The sequence below is a fragment of the Myotis lucifugus genome, unplaced genomic scaffold (genome assembly GCF_000147115.1).
Source record: "Myotis lucifugus unplaced genomic scaffold, Myoluc2.0 scaffold_65, whole genome shotgun sequence".
NCBI classification, from domain to species: Eukaryota; Metazoa; Chordata; class Mammalia; order Chiroptera; family Vespertilionidae; genus Myotis; species Myotis lucifugus.
In genome coordinates, this window is record NW_005871113.1 from 2,785,037 (window position 1) to 2,803,295 (window position 18,259).

The window sequence follows — 18,259 nt, forward strand, 5'->3', positions numbered from 1 at the left end:
CAAAAAAAAAAAAAAAAACAAAAAAAAAGTGGTACGTGGCTCCAGCCAGTGGGGCAGCATCTGCAGGCCCATCCTCCAGCCCTTGACTACAGACAGGAAAGCTAGGAGGGTGTCCTAGAGTTGGGGACTTTCCAGCACAGGAATATCACATTCCAAACAGCTTTCAACCAGTCACTCCGTAAATGGACCAGCCGTTTCTGTAGTGGGACATGAGCAACTAGGTCCTATTTGGTCTCATGACAGAAAGGAAAACACATGCCTTAAAAGTAGGCAACCGCTTCTGAACTTTTGTTCGTACAGTTGCACAATAACCTGAAACTCAATGCTTCTCTTTTGCACGGGAAATGCCCTGTGGACTTTCAAAAGAAAGTTCTACACCTATGCCGTACCTTTCTTTACAACTTCTGGAAGCCCCTCGAGCTCAAACTCGGCGTCTTCTGCATCCTCGGCTGGGTGAGCGCCACTGCGGACCGCCTTCCGGCTTCTCTTAGGAAAAGAGTCTGGGGTGGATGGTGCTGCTCCTCCCCCATCCTCCCAAATCCCACTGTTCCTTTGCCTTTTGCCTGAACCTTTACTCTGGCCGGACGACTTCTGCTTTTCAGTGACAGAAGGGACTGGAGCCGATCCCGGGACAACTGACTCCGGCGAAGGAGAACTTTGGACATTAGGTTGAGATTGTTGGGTTTCTAGCATCTCTTTGGCTCTCTCCAACTTCTCATAGCTTATAAGCAGCGCACAGTACTTATCCAGATACTCCTCTGCCTCCTTGCTTTTCTCTTCCAGGGTTTCTTTCAGTTCTTTCACCTCGGTCTTTAATTCATCTACATTAGCATCCACAACAGGACCTGTCAGAAATCGTACTGCGTCACTTCACATTCCTCTAGTTGACACCTGACATCATAAAGCAGAAAACCTTGGGCTTGTGTTTTTTATTTTTTTTTACAAGTTGGGGAGATATATCTATACATGTTCTTAGAGTTTAAACAACCCTCATTTGGGAGGGTTCACATCAAGGTTAATATTCTTATTAGGACAGCTTACATACCCAAATCTCAAGCTTATATTTCCTCCAGCCTATCAAACTTTCTTGCAGTTGTTCATATGAGATCAAATGGATTAATTTAGCACATCCCTTATGATCCCTGTCCATTCTTTCCACCATACGTGAATGAACAACCTAAGCTGGTAAAGAATATGAAGTCCCAGTTGTGACGGCTCTGGGAGGCAGAAGGGGACCTGTCAGAAGGCAGGCCCCAAAGGCTCTGAAAACCATTTGTAAGCAAAGGAGAGCTTGATGGACAAAAGCTTGGGGGAGGCTATGAAGTGGGAGTCTTGGGCAACTTGTAGCTCCACAGATGCATTAAAGCCATTGGAAAACCTCCTTGGAGCCCCATATACTCTGGGATTCTTCACAGCGGGAAGACCCACCCTGCATACAATGCTCGCCATCATCTTTCCACACGGCAAGCAGCATTCCCCTCGGGCATAAGTGGAAAAGAGTTGTCTTTTTTATTTTATCTCCACACCCAAAAATAAGCCTCCCACCCTCCCACGTGGCTGAGCCATGGGGATGGGCCCAGGACGACCAGAACCAGCTGTTTGTAAGTTACCAGCACCAGCTCAGAGGCCAATCTGCCTGTGACGTAGGAGCTACTTAGATGGGCATCATCACATGAAAACTCTTCCTGGAATGGCTCACTAGCAAAAAGTGCTGGCGGTCTTTTGTACGTTTCATGGAACAGCAGATGTGACAACCCTATTTCAAAATGCAGGGTTCATTCTGAATCCTATGAATGACCCCAAGCCGAGCACAACATTCAAAAACTGGAAATAAGCATCTGCTGCGAATCAGCGGGCAGTAACAAACAGAGTGCTAAAACCAAGCCTGGCGCACACACACCAGCGAGCACCGGCCTGGCCATGCCCCGCTGACCCCACCTGAGTTCTGTTTCCCCCGCGCAGCATCTTCCAGGCGAGACAGCTCTTTCTGCAGCAGCTCCTTTTCCTCTTCCAGCTGCTTACAGGATTTGATCAACAGCTTGATTTTCCCCTGGGCACGCTCCTTTTCCTTCTTCAGCTGACTGGCATATTTTAGATTGTCCGTCTACAAGGCAAAACCTTGAATTTAAAACCTTCAACTTCTTCTAGTGAGCACACAGAAAAATAATCATGAGATATAACTAAGAATCATATATTGTAAATCTAAGATTATGTTCAAACTGAAACATCTAAAGACGAATCAAACAATTCACCTTTTCTACTCAGTTTTCCAGGTCTCCCCAATAGACGCTGGTTTTGTCACTTCCCATCTTAGCATCAGCAAGCATAGAGCATGGTGCTAAGATAATGTTTTCTTAAGTGGCTCACCCTGCCTGTGTTTATCCAACACGGGGCAGGGATAAGAGTCCATGGACATATTCTTGGTGGGTCAAAAATTCTGCGAATTATGTTCCCATTTGTAATGTCCTGCTGGTGCAAAATTTCAATACCTAAGATAGCATTTATCTTAGTCACACCAAGTGAAGGCTAAATAACATTATGGCTCACAATACAAATTTAAATCTTATTTGTAGCTCAACTAGAAAGTGAATAGAACGGTGGGAGAATTATGGCCTCATGCACTTCTCAGCAATGCAAGTTCAAGCTCCTTCACCACAATTGCAACATCCTAAAAAAAAGCTCTGAAAATGATTTAGAGGTAAAACTTAACCGGATACCAAAGTATTTCTAATCTTTATTTATCCCACCTTGTGAGAAGAGTCACACATTTTGCTACAGAAATATGGATTGGTATGAATATTACCAGAGAGCCTGCTAGGATATTATATAATATGTGGCATGTGCATTGTATTATGTAATATCTAAAAAATGCATAATTCTAAAACAAATTAGCTTTAAGAGTTTCTGTTAAGAGATCATGAATATATAAAGGCAAACCAAACTATTAAAATAAAAGAACTTGAGCACCATAATCACGTTGCTAGTAATTCTCTGTGTATTTCACCTTGAGATCTTGTATTAGCCATGTTGCAGTTCATCTGCACTTGTGAAATTTTCTATTTCTGAATCCAACCATAATTGGATTGGAGATGGATTAATTCCATTTCAACAATGCTTATCAACTGGTACCTCACTGAAATTACATGTGATCTGAATAGACTCAACAATGTATCATTTTGTACATGGTACATACACAGACATTCCCCACAGTAAAACTGTCAAAGATTAAAAAGGCAGAAAGTGAATAAAAAAGTAGACCTGAAGCTACATCTTTCCATTATTAAAACGAACACATCTCATTTTGTAACAGAACATCATTGAACATTAACATTATTCTAAATTTTATGAGTATGTATATTTTTAAAATACATATATTTTTATTTCAGAGTGGAGAGGGAGACAGAGATAGAAACATCAATGATGACAGAGAATCGAGGGAGGGAGAGAGAGAGAGAGAAAACTGGGGACTGAGCTTGCAACCAGGGCATGTGTCCTGACCTGGAATCAAACCGTGACCTTCTGGTTCATAGGTCGATGCTCAACCACTGAGCTACACCAGCCAGGCATGAGTGTGTATTTAGTTTTCTGTTTGAATATATTCAATATACAATTAGTTACCATAATCTTTAAAATTTAAATCATCTTTCAGTAAAGACTTTTATGGGACAATATTTATTATCCAGGTTCATTATTATACATTCTGAATGGTATTCATTTTGTGAAAATTATCTGTAGAAATCAAAACAGCCTCCCTTGACAAGTAGAATTCCTGAAGCGCCACCTCCAGTCTAAGAACCCTGGGACTAGGGTTCACCTCCTTGTCTCTGAAGAACACAGTTTTAGGATCCCTGGGTGGAGAGGAAGAGGAGAATGCACACCTACCTGTGCCTGACCAAATGCCCTGCCTCACCTTTGCCAAGTGGGTTTGATGACAGCAATGAACTTGGAGACCCATTAAGCAAGAATTTGGAATTACCACCAAATTATTACTTAGGGGCCCACCCTAATCTGTCAGTGGTACAACCTTCACCTCCATCTCAAGAAGTCTTGAAGTAGTTTGAGAGGGTTCGCTGAGCAATGAATAAAGTTCATATAAGCCATGAGACTGTAGGCCATCCACTGACTTTTAAAAATAACTCAGCAGAGAATTGATGAGTGATATTATTTATAACTGCAAAAACCTTTTTCACAAAAATTAAAATGAAACCTCGTAATTCAATACCATTAAAACCACAGTGATTCTGCATAAGCCATTCGAGGTCATGAAGCAATGAGAAGTGAACATATTGCCCTGCTGGTGTGGCTCAGTGGTTGAGCGTAAACCTATGAACCAGGGGGTCATGGTTTGATTCCCAGTCATGGCTCATGCCTGGGTTGTGGGCTCAATCCCCAGTGTGGGGTGTGCAGGAGGCGCAGCCAATCAATGATTCTCTCTCAGCTATGTCTCTCTCCCTCTCCCTTCCTCTCTGTAATCAATAAAAATATATTTAATAAAAAAAAGAGTAAACATACCTTGGTTCTCTTCAGTTCCTCTAAAAGCTCGGTGGCTGCTTTCAAAGAGTTATTGAGTTCCTCTTTACTGGACTTCAAGAGGTCGATCTCCACCTTTTGGGAGCCGAGACACGCTTCCTTAGACGCCAACTTCTCCCGATAGGTCTGGATTTCCATTTCATGCTGGGGCAGAAAATACTACTTTAGCCTAGCCAGGAGTCTCAGCTAAAAACATTGCAAGCAAAATGAACTAAAAATAGACCTGCTGTTTCAAGGGCCATTACCAATGGTCTTTGTGCCTCTCCTACTACTCTACCCCGAGATGGAAAGGTATTTTTTAAAAAATCAGTTATGAATGAGACATGTGCAGGTAATGGAGGGAAAGGTAGTGAGGAAAATATGATGGCACCCTTCCTAAGGTCATCCAGCATAATAATGATGCAGAACTTTGACCTTCTTGCAAAAAAATGATTCACTTCCATGGTCAACACACACTCTCCAGCTCCCCCAGTAACCAAACTCCGCGGATCACCTGTTTGTTTGTATCCAGAAGCAAAGTTTGGTGTTTCTTTTCAGCTTCCTGGAGCTGTAGCTGGTATCCAGCTATTTCTTCTCTCATTTTCTCTTGCTTTTCCATCTGGTCTTTTTGTAGGCAATCCAAGCTCCTTTTCAATTCACTATTTTCTAGCATGAATTCCTTCAATTGACCCTAATGAATAAAGTTATACAAGCATGGGAAAATAATTAAGAACCTTGATATACGTCTTCAGGAAATACTGAGTACTGAGGGGGAAGAAATAGTTTATAGGCAAGACAAAAACCTATACAGAATAATGCTATAATCCTTAGCAGTGTATTCACTTGAAATTGCAATTTCATCTGCAGTAACAATTTCCCCCATTCTAGCCCTGCCACCTCCTAGGTCACATCCAATGGGACCACAGAATCTCCGAAACCTGACTTCCACTAAACCACTCTGAGACTATACCCTCCTGGCTACCAGGTTCGCTTATTTAAGTGTTTCCATTGCAGTAACTCCTTGACCTCATCAACAGCACCACCATGACGACCTTCACATTCCAGACTTACAGTTTTCTTGCTTGGCCAGCTTAGATTCCATGTTCTATCACTTTAAGAATTTCCTTCCAAATGACCTGAACTCTTTAGCCCCTCTCCTCTGTGCAGGACAGGCAGAACCACAGCCCTGGAGGCACCTGCCTCCCCTGTGCCTGATCCCACAGAGCTGCCTCTATATACATACGAGTGTATATAGAGTCTATATACATACTGTGTCCACTGCCTCATCTCCTATTCACTCAACCCACTCCAGCCTGGTTTCATCCCAACTCCATCTAAAATAGCTTTTCATGGCATCGTCCACCTCCACGTTGTAAATCCAAGGAACACACTTAAGTCCTCATCTATCTGACCTGTAAGTAGGATCTGAGGCTCTGACCCTTCTGCCTTGAGAGCCTCCACTCTTGGCTGCTGGGACACGACTCGCCCCTGGTTGGCCTCACCATGGCTCCTGTTTCCCGGCTTGTTCTTCCACCCGCAAATCACACTGCACACTGGGGGATCTCTGGGCTTGGTCTGTATTTTCTACCACAGCCATAATTCTGAAATCTGACCTATATTCTGAACTAGCCAAATGAATATATCCACTCCAAACCTTTCCTTTAAACGCCAGCCGCGTGTATTTGGTCACTTCAGACTTTATTCGAACACTTTACCATGGCCTTCCTTCCTCCCTAATCTTTTCTCATATCATTTTCCATCTGATTTCAGCCACAATGGCTTCCTTTCAATTTCTGAAAAACACAAAGACTTTACCATACTGCTCCCTAGACCCAGAAGGTCCCATGCTCTAGCTGGTTCTTTGCAGATCTGACCCCTCATCCTACAGGCAACATTCTCTGATCACCCGATCTCAATTGGGTTGTTGCCTACCCCCACAGCCCAATCCCAATTGTTCGACAATAATGAATCTTATTTCTTCATTTATAGCATTTAACAGTTTATAATTATTTCATGTTTCCTATTTAATGCTTTATTGTGTGTCTAGACCACAAGCTCTATGAGTACAAGCAGCACAGGAGAGCTAACGGTTCGACATTCTATCCCCTAACCTTACCAGTGCTTGTTATTTATAGAATGAATAAATTGAGTGAATGAAGCAATAGCAAGCCAACACTCTCATCTGTATACACTTGAGGTTAAACACCTATAAGTGAAATAGAAATAACAATACACTTGGGATAGTCCCAAGATGCTCAGTGCCAAAGATTTCAGCAGATGCGATACTCAAACTTATCAGTTAGGAACTCCTTCTACACAGCACTGCCAGAAAATTCCTTGTCAATTTCCGAGATTAAACACCAAAAGATTTAAATTTTCATTAGTTTGAATGTAGTACTTTAAAGAAAAATACAACTTTCCTCAACTTCTTTCTTACACAGGCTATTACAAATGTCACTTCAACTTTTTGTGATTATTCAGGTTCATAATCACAACTCCATTCCGCTATCCTTTCCTAAGTACTCCTTAGGGATGAAGCTGCATGAGGACTATATGGACATCTGGGAGTGGCAAGCGGGTTTCCCTACATCTGCCAGCCCTGCACGCACAGTGGCTGCTACCTGGGACTCAGTGTTAAGAAACTCAGGAGGAAAGGAGGCAGCGTGAATCAGCAGTGTCTGCTATGGGAACAGCAGTGAGGAATGGCAGCCCAGATGCTATAGATCTGCCACATTCACCTGGCTCTAAACTAGCATCCACGACCGGTTGGTGTGGCTCAGTGGTTGAGCAACGACCCATGAACCAGGAAGTCACAGCTCGAGTCCAGGACACATGCCCAGGTTGCTAGCTAGGTCCCCAGTAGGGAGCATGCAGGAGGCAGGCAATTGATGATTCCCTCTCATCATTGATGTTTCTCTCTCTCCCCCCTCTCCTTTTATCTCTCTGAAATCAATAAAAAAACATTTTTAAGAAAAATAGCACCTAAGACTGCTCTAAATTTACATTTTACTGAGCTTTCTTTCTGGTATTTTGTTAGTTCTTAGCAAGATCAGTGTATGCGCATCTGTCTCTAGCAACATTTTGGCTTGTGATCTGCGGCAGGCTAGGAAAGCGGCCGATTGAAAGCTGCGTGAAATCTATTTCTGATGTGAGTTAATACAGTACAAGAGTCCCCTTCCATGAAAAAAAAAGTACTTGGGCTCCGTGACAGGTCTGGTCACGTGTTCAAAAGCCTCTCGTGACTCCTGGGCTCATGACAGTGCTGGCTGGTGGAGATGACTGCAAGCCCGATCGTGACATATGCGTGGGGTTATTTTTCTCAAAAGCTAAAAAAGTTTGGTACATTACAGAAGGTCTTACAAAAACAAACAAGGAGAGCGTGCACACTGAATTGTCAATCTGTCACAGAGAAGCTTACTTTGCTGTTCTTTATTTCTTCCGACATTAAATTTAATTCTTCAGTGAGCCTGTTTTTCTCCCCACTGACTTCTTCTTCCAAACCCGTCATTTTCTGCATCATCGCGTGTATTTCCCTCTGCAGCTCAGTTTCCTTCAAAGTCATAGTGTCCACCTGGAATTTAATCTTTCATCAGGACATGCTTTTGGTTTTCTGTTTTGATCAAATTAATCCCTCGCATACAACATATTCATGACATCATTTCAGACTTTGGTAAGAAAATGGGACCCAGCTAAGCCTCCTTTTACTAATCCACTCAATTAATATGCTCAAATCCCACTGGGGAGCTTACCTTTTCTTCTCGGCAAAGATTTAATAAAAGACAACAATAAGGAAAGGAATGACAACAAAAGATATTACTCAGTATTAAAATCCTTCATAAAGGCATTAATTTGAATTAAACTTACACCTCAGAGACTACTGTATGAGGCAGTGTCTTAGATTTTTATCATTTCTTGGATCTCTACTAATCCTCCAATGCCATACTGCTCTGCAAGAAACATGGCTCTGATCAGTCACGGCCAGCTAAAGCTCTCGTTTGCATCTGCTCCTTGACGTTGAAACAGCCTGCTATAGTTTTTCTAATCATCTCTACCAGAACCGCCATCTCTTGCTAGCCACCCAAAAACTTGAAATTCTTGGAAAATAAAGTTATGAAGTGATTACATTTTCTGGACACATCCTTTCTCCTTTAATATTTGTCCGGTAAAAATGTGATTTGATGGAATCACTTTGCTAGATCAGTAAGCAAGCAAAGAAGGCAAAAAACTTAATTTTTCATTAGTAAGTGAGCCTCCTGATGGCAGATCTTCCCTTTAATCATCAGCTTACAAATAACAGGAGACTAAAGAAGAAGATACAAGAGAGGGGAACTGAAAGTACAAAATCCCCAGGACACACACTGGGAGCCATGAAGGTCCTGCTGTAACAATTATATCACCATCCTAATAGGTCTTTCTCCTAAAGGCAGTAAAGGCAGCCCAGGGACAAAGGGGATCCCTTCTAACTAGTATGTGTTATACCCTTTATAGCAGATTCTCACCTGGGTATGGGAGGGTACTATTCTGATGCATTGTGAGAAAGGGAAGTGTAATGAGCCAGGAACTGTGCATGACCCAGAGCTTCTCCCATGTCCAGGTGCCATATTGCAAACCTGGGCCAATCCTTAGATGAGTCCCAGACAAATGTGTCCCAAAGCAAGAGTCACTACTACTGGAGCCAACTCAATGTCCCCCAAGTTCAAGACCTTTACAAAGTTTGGTCCAATACTGCAGGCACCATCCACAGGGAAATACAACTCACCCAGTGGTTTCCCTCCCTCATGACAACAAATGAAAATGTAGATAAAGTCACTTACTTTTTCAACCAAGGATATTTTTTCCATTTTTGTCAATTCCAGCTCTTTCTCCAGGTCCTTGTAAGAAGTCTGCAGCGCTTCGAAGGTGTGCTGCAAAGTGTCATTTGTGGACTGCAGCCCTTGGATCTTTTGCTCCAATTCTACCGTCAGATTCTCCAGGTCTGCTTTTTGCTTCTTCCAAACTTGCTGCTCTCCTTCCACTTGGGACAGTTTAGAGACAAGCTGCTCTCGGTCTTGGATTTGATTTTTGAGTACGTGGATTTCTTCATCCTTCTTCTGGAGTTTCTGTTTGCCATCTTCGACTTCTTGGATGAGGCCATTCACAGAAGATTGCAAAATAGTGTAATTACTTTTGGCCTCATCAAGGCTTTGCAGCAACTTAGACTTCTCATGTTCAAGATAATCTACTTGACCACTCAGATCCTGTTGTTTGGCCTTCCAGGTCTCTTGGTCATCGCACAAGGCTGCCACTTTCTCCTTTAGCTCTTTTAATTGCGCCTGAAGCCTCTCCTCAGCAAGTTTAGATTCTTCTTTCAGCTGAAGTTTCTCTTGCTCTCTTACTTGCAGTAGATTTTCAAATGAAGAATTTAATGTTTCCAATTCAGATACTCGTCCTTGCTCTTTTTCTAATTCTTTTGTCAGATTTTCTTTTTCTGACCTTATATTGACAAGATTTAATTCCAAATCTCTCAGATTTGGGGCCATCTCCTCTATTTTTGCTGTTAGGGTATCAACCTCTGCTTTGGAGTTCTCAGCCTCCAGAATCGCACGCTCGTGGTTTTTTCTCGACATCTCTAGTTCTCTTTCAAGGTTTTCAACTCTATCCTTAAGCAAGTCTGCATGATGCTTACTTTCCTGCTGCTTCTTTTCATCAGTTTCTAGGTGGATTTTCAGTTTTTCAATGCTATTTCTCAGCTGCTGCACCACCTGCACTGGGGAACCCAGGCTCTGCGCTCTGACCTCCCTGGTTTCTTGGTCATCAAACAAGGTCGACACCTCCTCGTTCAGCTCTTTCAATTCTGTTTGAAGCATTTCTACTGCAGCTTTAGATTCTTCTTTTGTCTGCATATTTTCTTGCTCTTTTTCTTCTAATAGATTTTTTAATGAAGAGAGTAACGTGTCTAATTCAGACACCTGACCTTGTTTTTCTTGTAGCTGCTTAGTCAGATTTTCTTTTTCGGACTGTATTGCGACAAGGTTTGATTCTAAAGCTTTCAGGCGTTCAGTGGTCAATTCTATTTGTGTTTTTAGGGTTTCTACCTCTGCTTTGGAATTCTCAGCATCAAGAATTACCATCTCTTGGTTTTCCTCCGCCATCTGCAATTCTCTTTCAAGATTCTCAAGTTTATCCTGAAGCGAATCATTCTTACGCTCACTTTCTTTCAGTTTCTCTAAGACGTGGAGCTGCTTCTTTTCATCAGCTTCGATGCGGACCCTCAGTTTCTCAATGCCACTTCTCAGCTGATGCACCTCGTCTTGCGTTGAGTTCAGCCTCATGGCGACCTCGCCTTTTTCCATTACTGCAGCCTCCAAGGCCTTGGCAATGGTCAGCTTTTCCTGTTCCAATTCATGAAACTTGGTCTTTAGGCTTTCAGAGTCCCTTAAAAGCAAGTCTTTCTCATTATTCAATTGTCCGATTTGGTTTTCCAGCTCACTTTTTCCCAAAGACAGTGTGTGTGAGTCCTTTTCCAAACTCTGCAGCTGCTCCTGCAGGCGGGCATTATCTGAGGACAAATTCTGAAGGAGCTGCGTTTTGTCCTTCAGCTCATCTCCCACCACCTCAATGTGCTGTAGACACTCTTCTTGATGAGATTCCAGCTCTCGAATTTTCTCCTTCATCTTTTCAGACATCAAGTCCAATTCTTTATTTTCTTTTGACAAAGTATCTAATTCTCCATGAAGCCGGTTTCTCTCACTTGTGACCACAGAGAGTTCTTCCTCAAGATGGCTTATAACTTGCTGCTTAGATTCATAGTCTTTTTCTAATTGCAGCTTCTCTGTTTGAACTCTCTCTATGTCAGCTTCCACAGAGTGGGCATGATGCTCGATGCTGCCTTTCTCCAACTTGATCCTCTGCAGCTCATTTTCCACTTCAAGAAACCTCTCTCTCCAGTGGTCGTTTACCTTGGCTACATTATCTTGAGTAACTTCATGTGACAATTTAGCTGTGCCCATTTCTAAACTACAGTTGAGGCCTTCCAAACTTTCTACTCTCTGGTGGAACTCCAGGTTATCACAAGAAAAGGATTCCAATTTTTCCATTAAATTGGATTTTTCTTTCTTAAGTTCCTCAACTGTTTCCTCCAATTCTCTGCATGTTTCAATCTTGGTAGTTAGTTGTACTTCCTGTAAATTGAGTCTTGAATCTAACTCTTTTATTTCGCTTAGCAAAATTTCAACATTTTTGTCCCGTTCCTCTATGACATGAAGTAATCTCAAATTTTCATTTGATATCTCTTTTACCTGCAGTTGGAGATTCTGAGTGGTTACCTGAGCCTCTAGAAAATCCATAGGTACCAAAGGATTGGGACCAGAAAGTGATGACTTAGAAATGCATTCTGGAAAGTCCTGGGTTTTATCTTCCAGTGGGAAATCAGAACTGGTTTCTGGGGACAGCTCCTGAGAACATTCTCCTGCCTGCAGAACTGCCCCAGGCTTGGTGCTTTTCTCCTCCTCTAGACTGAGGTCCTGCTGAGCTTCTTTTTCACACATTGGATGCATGTCCTGCTTTGGTGTTCTCTCTTTAGTTTCTGAAGTAGTACATTCTTCTGATTCGTTGGTGTCACAGTTATCATTTCCACCCTGAATAGCCTGCAGTTGTAATATAGAACAAGAATGCTTTTTATGTTTCAGGAAGAATCATAATAGAATAAATAGGCTTAATTATTATTTTATAGCAACTGGCTTCTTGCCTTGGCTCAATACATCGCTTCAAATGAAATATTTCCTACAACATTCTCTTCTCTCCATCCAAATACTCCACACAATTAAACAAACGTTCTGTAAGTGTTCTCTCTGGGCAAGGCACTGGTAAGGTCTTTATCATGAAGACAAACCTCCAGTTATTTAATCATCCACATTGGCATACTTAAATTTCATATATTGTTTTTCTTGCTAGAAATAGTCCAGATAGCCTAAATATAAAATATCTCTGTGATTATCAAACAAGAGGCTAACCAATTCCACATGAAATGCTCAGCTTCCATCTTCAGCATTTCTGATATTCTTTGAGAAGAGAAGGCAATAATGTTTTCTGACCAGAATTCCAACCCAAGGGCTTACATCACCTTCCTCTCATCTGTAAAACGAGGATCAGCGGCTATGACTACTCCTGCTGACTCACCACTTGCCTTTCCTCTCTTACAGAGGCAGAAGGAACAAAGTGAGACTCGTCAACCATACAGAATTATTAGTGTAGCTGGCAGACTAGAAGGACAAAGTTATAAGTAACTAGGCAATTTCGTTTTCTATAAAGAAAGATCTTTTTAAACGACTGATACCAAATTAAAGATTTGTATCAGAGCAAATTGTTAGAAAATGATTCAGTAACATGTAATATACTCTTATTAGTTTCATGACTTTAACTCTGTAACATTAAAAATAGAAAGGGCAAGAGACTTTAAAATTCATATCACAATAACATTCCTAAGCTCTAATTTATTATGTAAGTGTGCTTTATTAACTCACAAAGAATGAAAACATACAACACACACATCCTGAAGACACTGTTCTGATGCCATGTAATTTTTTCCAGGAGAGTTTAAAAACCCTCTTTAGTAATTTCCCATATAATAGTGTTTAAATGTAATAACTGTGGAAATTTAGCTCCCAAAAAGGTTTACTCATATTCCTAAAGTTCTGGATTGTTTTTTTTAAAAAACTTTGGAATATTTAATGCCCTTGAACCCTAAAACTATTTTTAAGGTCAATACAACATTGATTTCCATTCAACAAACATTTATTGAGTGTCTGCTAGACATGCAATTAGAGAAATAGCATGTAAATCCATGTACTTACATCTTCAAGGTCGGTGCCAAGGAAAGACCGGGTACTTAAGTCCAGACCTTGTAGCTGGAGTCGTGCTACTTCGAGTTCCAGTGACAGGTGTTCTGTCTGTTTCTTTTCTGCCGCCAACTTGGACTCCATCTCCATCGTCACGCTTGCCAGTTTCTGCTGCCACTGTTCATTTTCTGACAAATGCTGCTTCCGAAGACAGTCGAGCTCTTCCATTTCAGAATTTAGTAACTGTTTGAGCTCTTCAATTTCCTTCTTTTTCATGATCTCTTGACTTTCAATTTTTTCTTCTAGCTTCTTAAGGGACTGCTGGTATATCTGACAGAGGATCTCAAGTTCTTCAACACTCTTCTCTGAGGCTGACGGGACAGCAGTCTTGGGCAGATCTTCCTCCTCCAGACTGCTACAAGATACCTCCTCTAGGTGGGACTGGTTTGTAGAAACATTCCCTTCCAAACTATTCCAAAGGGATGTTTCCCCTGTCTGTTCTAATAGATCTTTGCAAAATGATAATTCCCCCAGACTAGTAAGACTAGGGCTGTCAGCCACACAAGAGAATGACAGTGACAGTGAACGCCTCTCCCTGGATTCCATCTTCCCTTCCTTTACCAAGTCACCTGGAGAGTTTCGAAGACTCATTGACAAAACCAAATTTTCAGCCTTCAACACATCAACATAGGACTGTAGCTCTGACATCTTAGAGCTCATTTGGCTGTGCTGATCATGTAAAGTTTTGTGTTCACTTTGTAAAGATGAGAATTTCTCCTGCAATTCAGCAAAGTGCGTTTGAACTTCTTTGTTCGACAATGTCAAGTGCTCATAGATGTGACTGTTATCTAAAGGATTTAAGGACACAGATGTCTCTGAATTTTGTTGTTCACCACATTCACCTTCTAGCATTTCTTCCACTAACTTATCTTGGCAATGACCATTTTCATCATTTAATATTTTAACTTCACTGACTAGTTTCTCAACGTTTGCCATTTTACTAGTTGCTGTGATACATTCTGATCTTGAGTCATTCAGCTCAGACATTAATTCAAACTTTTCACTGCGCAGCATTTCACACATTGTCTCTAGCTCATTCAGCTTGTTCAATGCCATTTGTAGAGAGCACTGCAGCTGCTCATTGTCCTTTTGACTTGTTGACAACTCATGAAGCATGGACATATACTTTTCTTCTGTATCTACTTCACAGTCTTTAAGGCCACTAATTTCTTGTGATTGAATGTCTTGCAGCAAATTTCTAGATTCTAATTCTCTGTTAATTTTCTGTAATTCATGCTGTAGGTACTTCTTTTCCTTCTCACTTTCCTCAAGTTGTAATTCCATATTTCTTATCTTAGCTTCTAATTGTTCCAACTGTGCAACATAATTGTCTTGAGAAGTATCTTTAACTTCAAGCTCCATTGGAAGTTGAACATGACATTTACTCTTCTCGCTGTCTCTTTCTGTCACAGAGTCATTAATTGGGTCCAATTCTAGATTCCGATGCTCATGTTTCATCTTCATCAAGTTCATCAGCTGCTCATTCTCTTGTGATAAGGCATTCACTTCCTTTTGCATTTTGGTGTGCTCTTCCTTTAAAGTCCTGATCTCTTGCTTTAAATCATCAGCCTCACTCTTGGAATTGTTTTGAATCTCTACAATCTCAGCTCTCAGATCTCCCTGCAATGACTCCAACTCTTGTATTAGATTCTGGTTTCTTTCTTCAGCTAAAGCTAATTTTGCTACAAATGCTTGGTGTTCCCTTGCAAAGGTTTCCTTTAGCTGTTCCAACTCAGTTTTTCTATCTTCACTCACACTAGTGCATTCATTTAGCACACTTTCTAATTTGGAGTTCGTTTCTTGTGCTGCTTTGTATTTCTCACTGAGATCCTCAAATGCATTTCCTGTTTCTTCACATCTTTGTAATAAAATAAGTCTTTCTTGCTCATACTGATTAGATAACTCTGAAATACTTTTTTCCCCTTCGACGATACACTGTGAAATACTCTCACTTTTTTGGAGTAAATCCATCTTCTCTTGATTTAAGGTGGCATTAAGTTCCTTGAGAGTCCCATTTTCTTGGGTCAACTCTTCAATTTTCTTTTTATTTAGAGAAAGAATGGAACTCATTTCCTTTTTCTCTGAGCTCAGAGTTTCAGACAAAAGTTGTAGCTCCTTTAGAGATTCTTGAAGTAAATGGTTGCTCTTTTTTAATTCTTGAATCTCTGCTTGCTCACTTTCCAATTTTCCATTCAAAAGCTGCACCTCTCTGTCCTTGTTCTCCAGGGCAACTAAAGTTTCAGTAACAACATTCTGATGGACAGAAGTGTCTTCCTGTAATTTGTTAATGCGTTGACTTGTTTCTGCCACAAAACTTTGATGCATCTGTTCTGCTCTGACAAGGTTTTCTTCTATTTCTCCTCGGATTTGCACCAACTCTTCACACTGCTTTTGCAGATCTGAGTTCATTTGCTTTTGGGACTCTAATGAAAACTCAAGAGAAATGACCTTATTTTGTAAGACGGCTGAATTTTCTGGACTTTGGTCTGCTTCTACATGGCAATCACTCCTTTCTGAAGGCATACTTCCTTGTTCTCCTATATTTGCAAAGGAATTATTCACTGCAGACTGCTGCTCAAAAGCCAAAAGATTTCTGTGATGAGCCTCATTTGCCACCAAAGAATCACTGGATTTTAGCAGGTCCCTGAGGCGCTCATATTCTGCATGCAGGTCTTGGTAACGCTGGTCTTTGTTTGTTATTTCACTTGAAAGTAATTGAAGCTTGTGCTTCAGATCTTCAACTTGCCCAGTAAGCTCAGATACTTTCACACACATATTTTCCATTTCCTTCTTATGTTTCTGATCTGAGAACTCGGCTTTTTGCTGTAGCTCTGCGTAAGCTTGTTTCTGAGCCTCTACCTCGACAGTCTTGCTATCAATCATATTGTGGAGGTTTCTCACCTCAACACTTATGTTTTCTCTTTCCATCTCCAATATGCTTACTCTCTCGTTGTATTCATTGCTTTTTATTTTTTGTGTCTTAAGACAAGTTTCCAACTGATTAATCTTACTCAGCAAGCTTTCCTTATCTGATTCCATTTGCTTTATAAGTTGTTCATTTTCATTTTTCCAATGAGAAAACTGAGTTTTCTCTTCTTTCAATTCTTCAAATTCTTTCTTTTTTACCTCCAAAGCACTCAATAAAGCTTCAGACTCTCTCTCTGTTTTGCTTAACTTTTCACTCAGTTGTTCTATGTGATGTTCCCTTTTCTTCAACAGATCTTGAGAACAATCACGCTGCTTTTCCAGGTCAGCCAAGGCAAGCTTCAGTTTCTCTAAAGTCAAGGAATTCTCTTGCCGGTTTATTTTTTCTTGAAGGTCTTTTAACATGGTTTCCTGGGAAGTATTCTTAGCTATTGAAAATAAAATAATAAAAAGCACTGTCAATGTTTTTGATACTTTATAAAAATTTTAAACTGAAAAAAAAAATCTAAACAAACTAACAACTTCTCAGCACTGTAAAAACTGGCATTATTGCCCAGGTACCTCCTGTAAAGTAGATCACCTGACAATCATCTAAGCTTATATAAAGTCAATTAGAGCAAGGAGAGACATGGTCCTTTTAGAAGTGGTAATACATTTGTTCATCTTCTTTCTAAGCAGCTTAATAAAGGGTTGTTGCATAACATATATAAAATACCAACAGATTATTTTCCTAAGCCGTTGCAACTTTCTTTTCTTCTTTTTCTGTGTATGTTTATGTATAGGTGTACAGGAATACTCATTTTATTGTGCTTCAATGATGTTGCATGTTTTATAAACTGAAGGCAAGACCCTCCACCAGTAAAAGATCATGACTCCCTTTACTGTGATACCTGCTTTTTTGCAATGGTTGGATACAAACTCACCACATTTCTGACTATATTTTTCAACTCTTTTGATATATTTATTTAAAGAGAGAAAACTGTGTCAAAAAACAGCACTGAAATGGAATTACTCATGTTACTATGGAGTAATACTGATTTTCCAGGAAAATAAGTAACTACTCCACCATTTTAGCCAAAGTATATAGGATTAAATACAAAAGAGTAAAAAATCCTATCATCACTAACTCTCAAAGCCTATATAGGAATATTACTTAGGAACAATGTCACCCACATCCCAGCCCCTTGCAGTAAGGGTGGTGTCTATAAACCCAAGAATTATCTGGAAGCTTTTTCAAACTCCATTAAAATCTTGTTTTCTGTCCAACAACACACTTCTACCCACCCAGTTGAGAATAACCTCAATGATTTCATTCAACAATGATGGGAAGGCTTTATATACCCCAAATATATTGAGGGAGAATATAAGTTGAGAAACTTAATAGTAGATGATAAGGACAGGATGTATTCTAAATGCAGATGTCACAATACAGCTCCTATATTTAATCTTCTAACCTCATTCTACCTACTGGATGAGGTTTCTCAGTTGACCACAAGGGCCATTAATCACCTCTGCTCACGAGGACCTGAGACAATAACCCTGATAACTAACACTGGAAAACAACTGGAACCCTTCACTTTTGACATGGTTTTCTTTCAAGAGAGACTGACATTTTTACCACTGCTGTGGAAAAATTAAAAGCTATCTTCGGGAGATGGAAATTTTAAAAAGAAAACAGTCACCAGCAAGTGTGACACATAATCCACAGGTCAGGTTAAAAGAAATCCTAGAGCCCTGGCCAGGTGACTCAACTGGTTGGAGTGTTGTCCCGCACACCAAAAAAAGGTTGCAGGTTCCATTCCCCGTTGAGGCACATATAGGAGGTAACTAATCAATGTTTCTCACATTGATGATTCTCTCTTTCTCTCTCCCTAAAATTAATAAAAATATCCTCAGCTGAGGATTAAAAAAAAAATCAGATGTGCAAATACCCCAGGTGAGAAAATAAA

At 40.6% G+C, this 18,259-nt stretch overlaps 1 protein-coding gene across 2 annotated transcripts in view; it reads right to left on the reverse strand.

The window, feature by feature from the left end:
* Positions 1–18,259, reverse strand: part of CENPF (centromere protein F) — a 47,417-nt gene that overhangs the window by 6,080 nt on the left and 23,078 nt on the right. For both annotated transcript variants that reach the window (XM_006089874.3, XM_023754753.1), the window contains 7 exons: positions 13,341–16,738; positions 9,324–12,134; positions 7,928–8,080; positions 5,024–5,200; positions 4,513–4,674; positions 1,939–2,104; positions 390–845 (listed from right to left, as the gene is read on the reverse strand). In XM_006089874.3, coding sequence (XP_006089936.1) covers positions 390–845; positions 1,939–2,104; positions 4,513–4,674; positions 5,024–5,200; positions 7,928–8,080; positions 9,324–12,134; positions 13,341–16,738 — 7,323 coding nt within the window. The remainder of the gene's footprint in view (positions 1–389; positions 846–1,938; positions 2,105–4,512; positions 4,675–5,023; positions 5,201–7,927; positions 8,081–9,323; positions 12,135–13,340; positions 16,739–18,259) is intronic.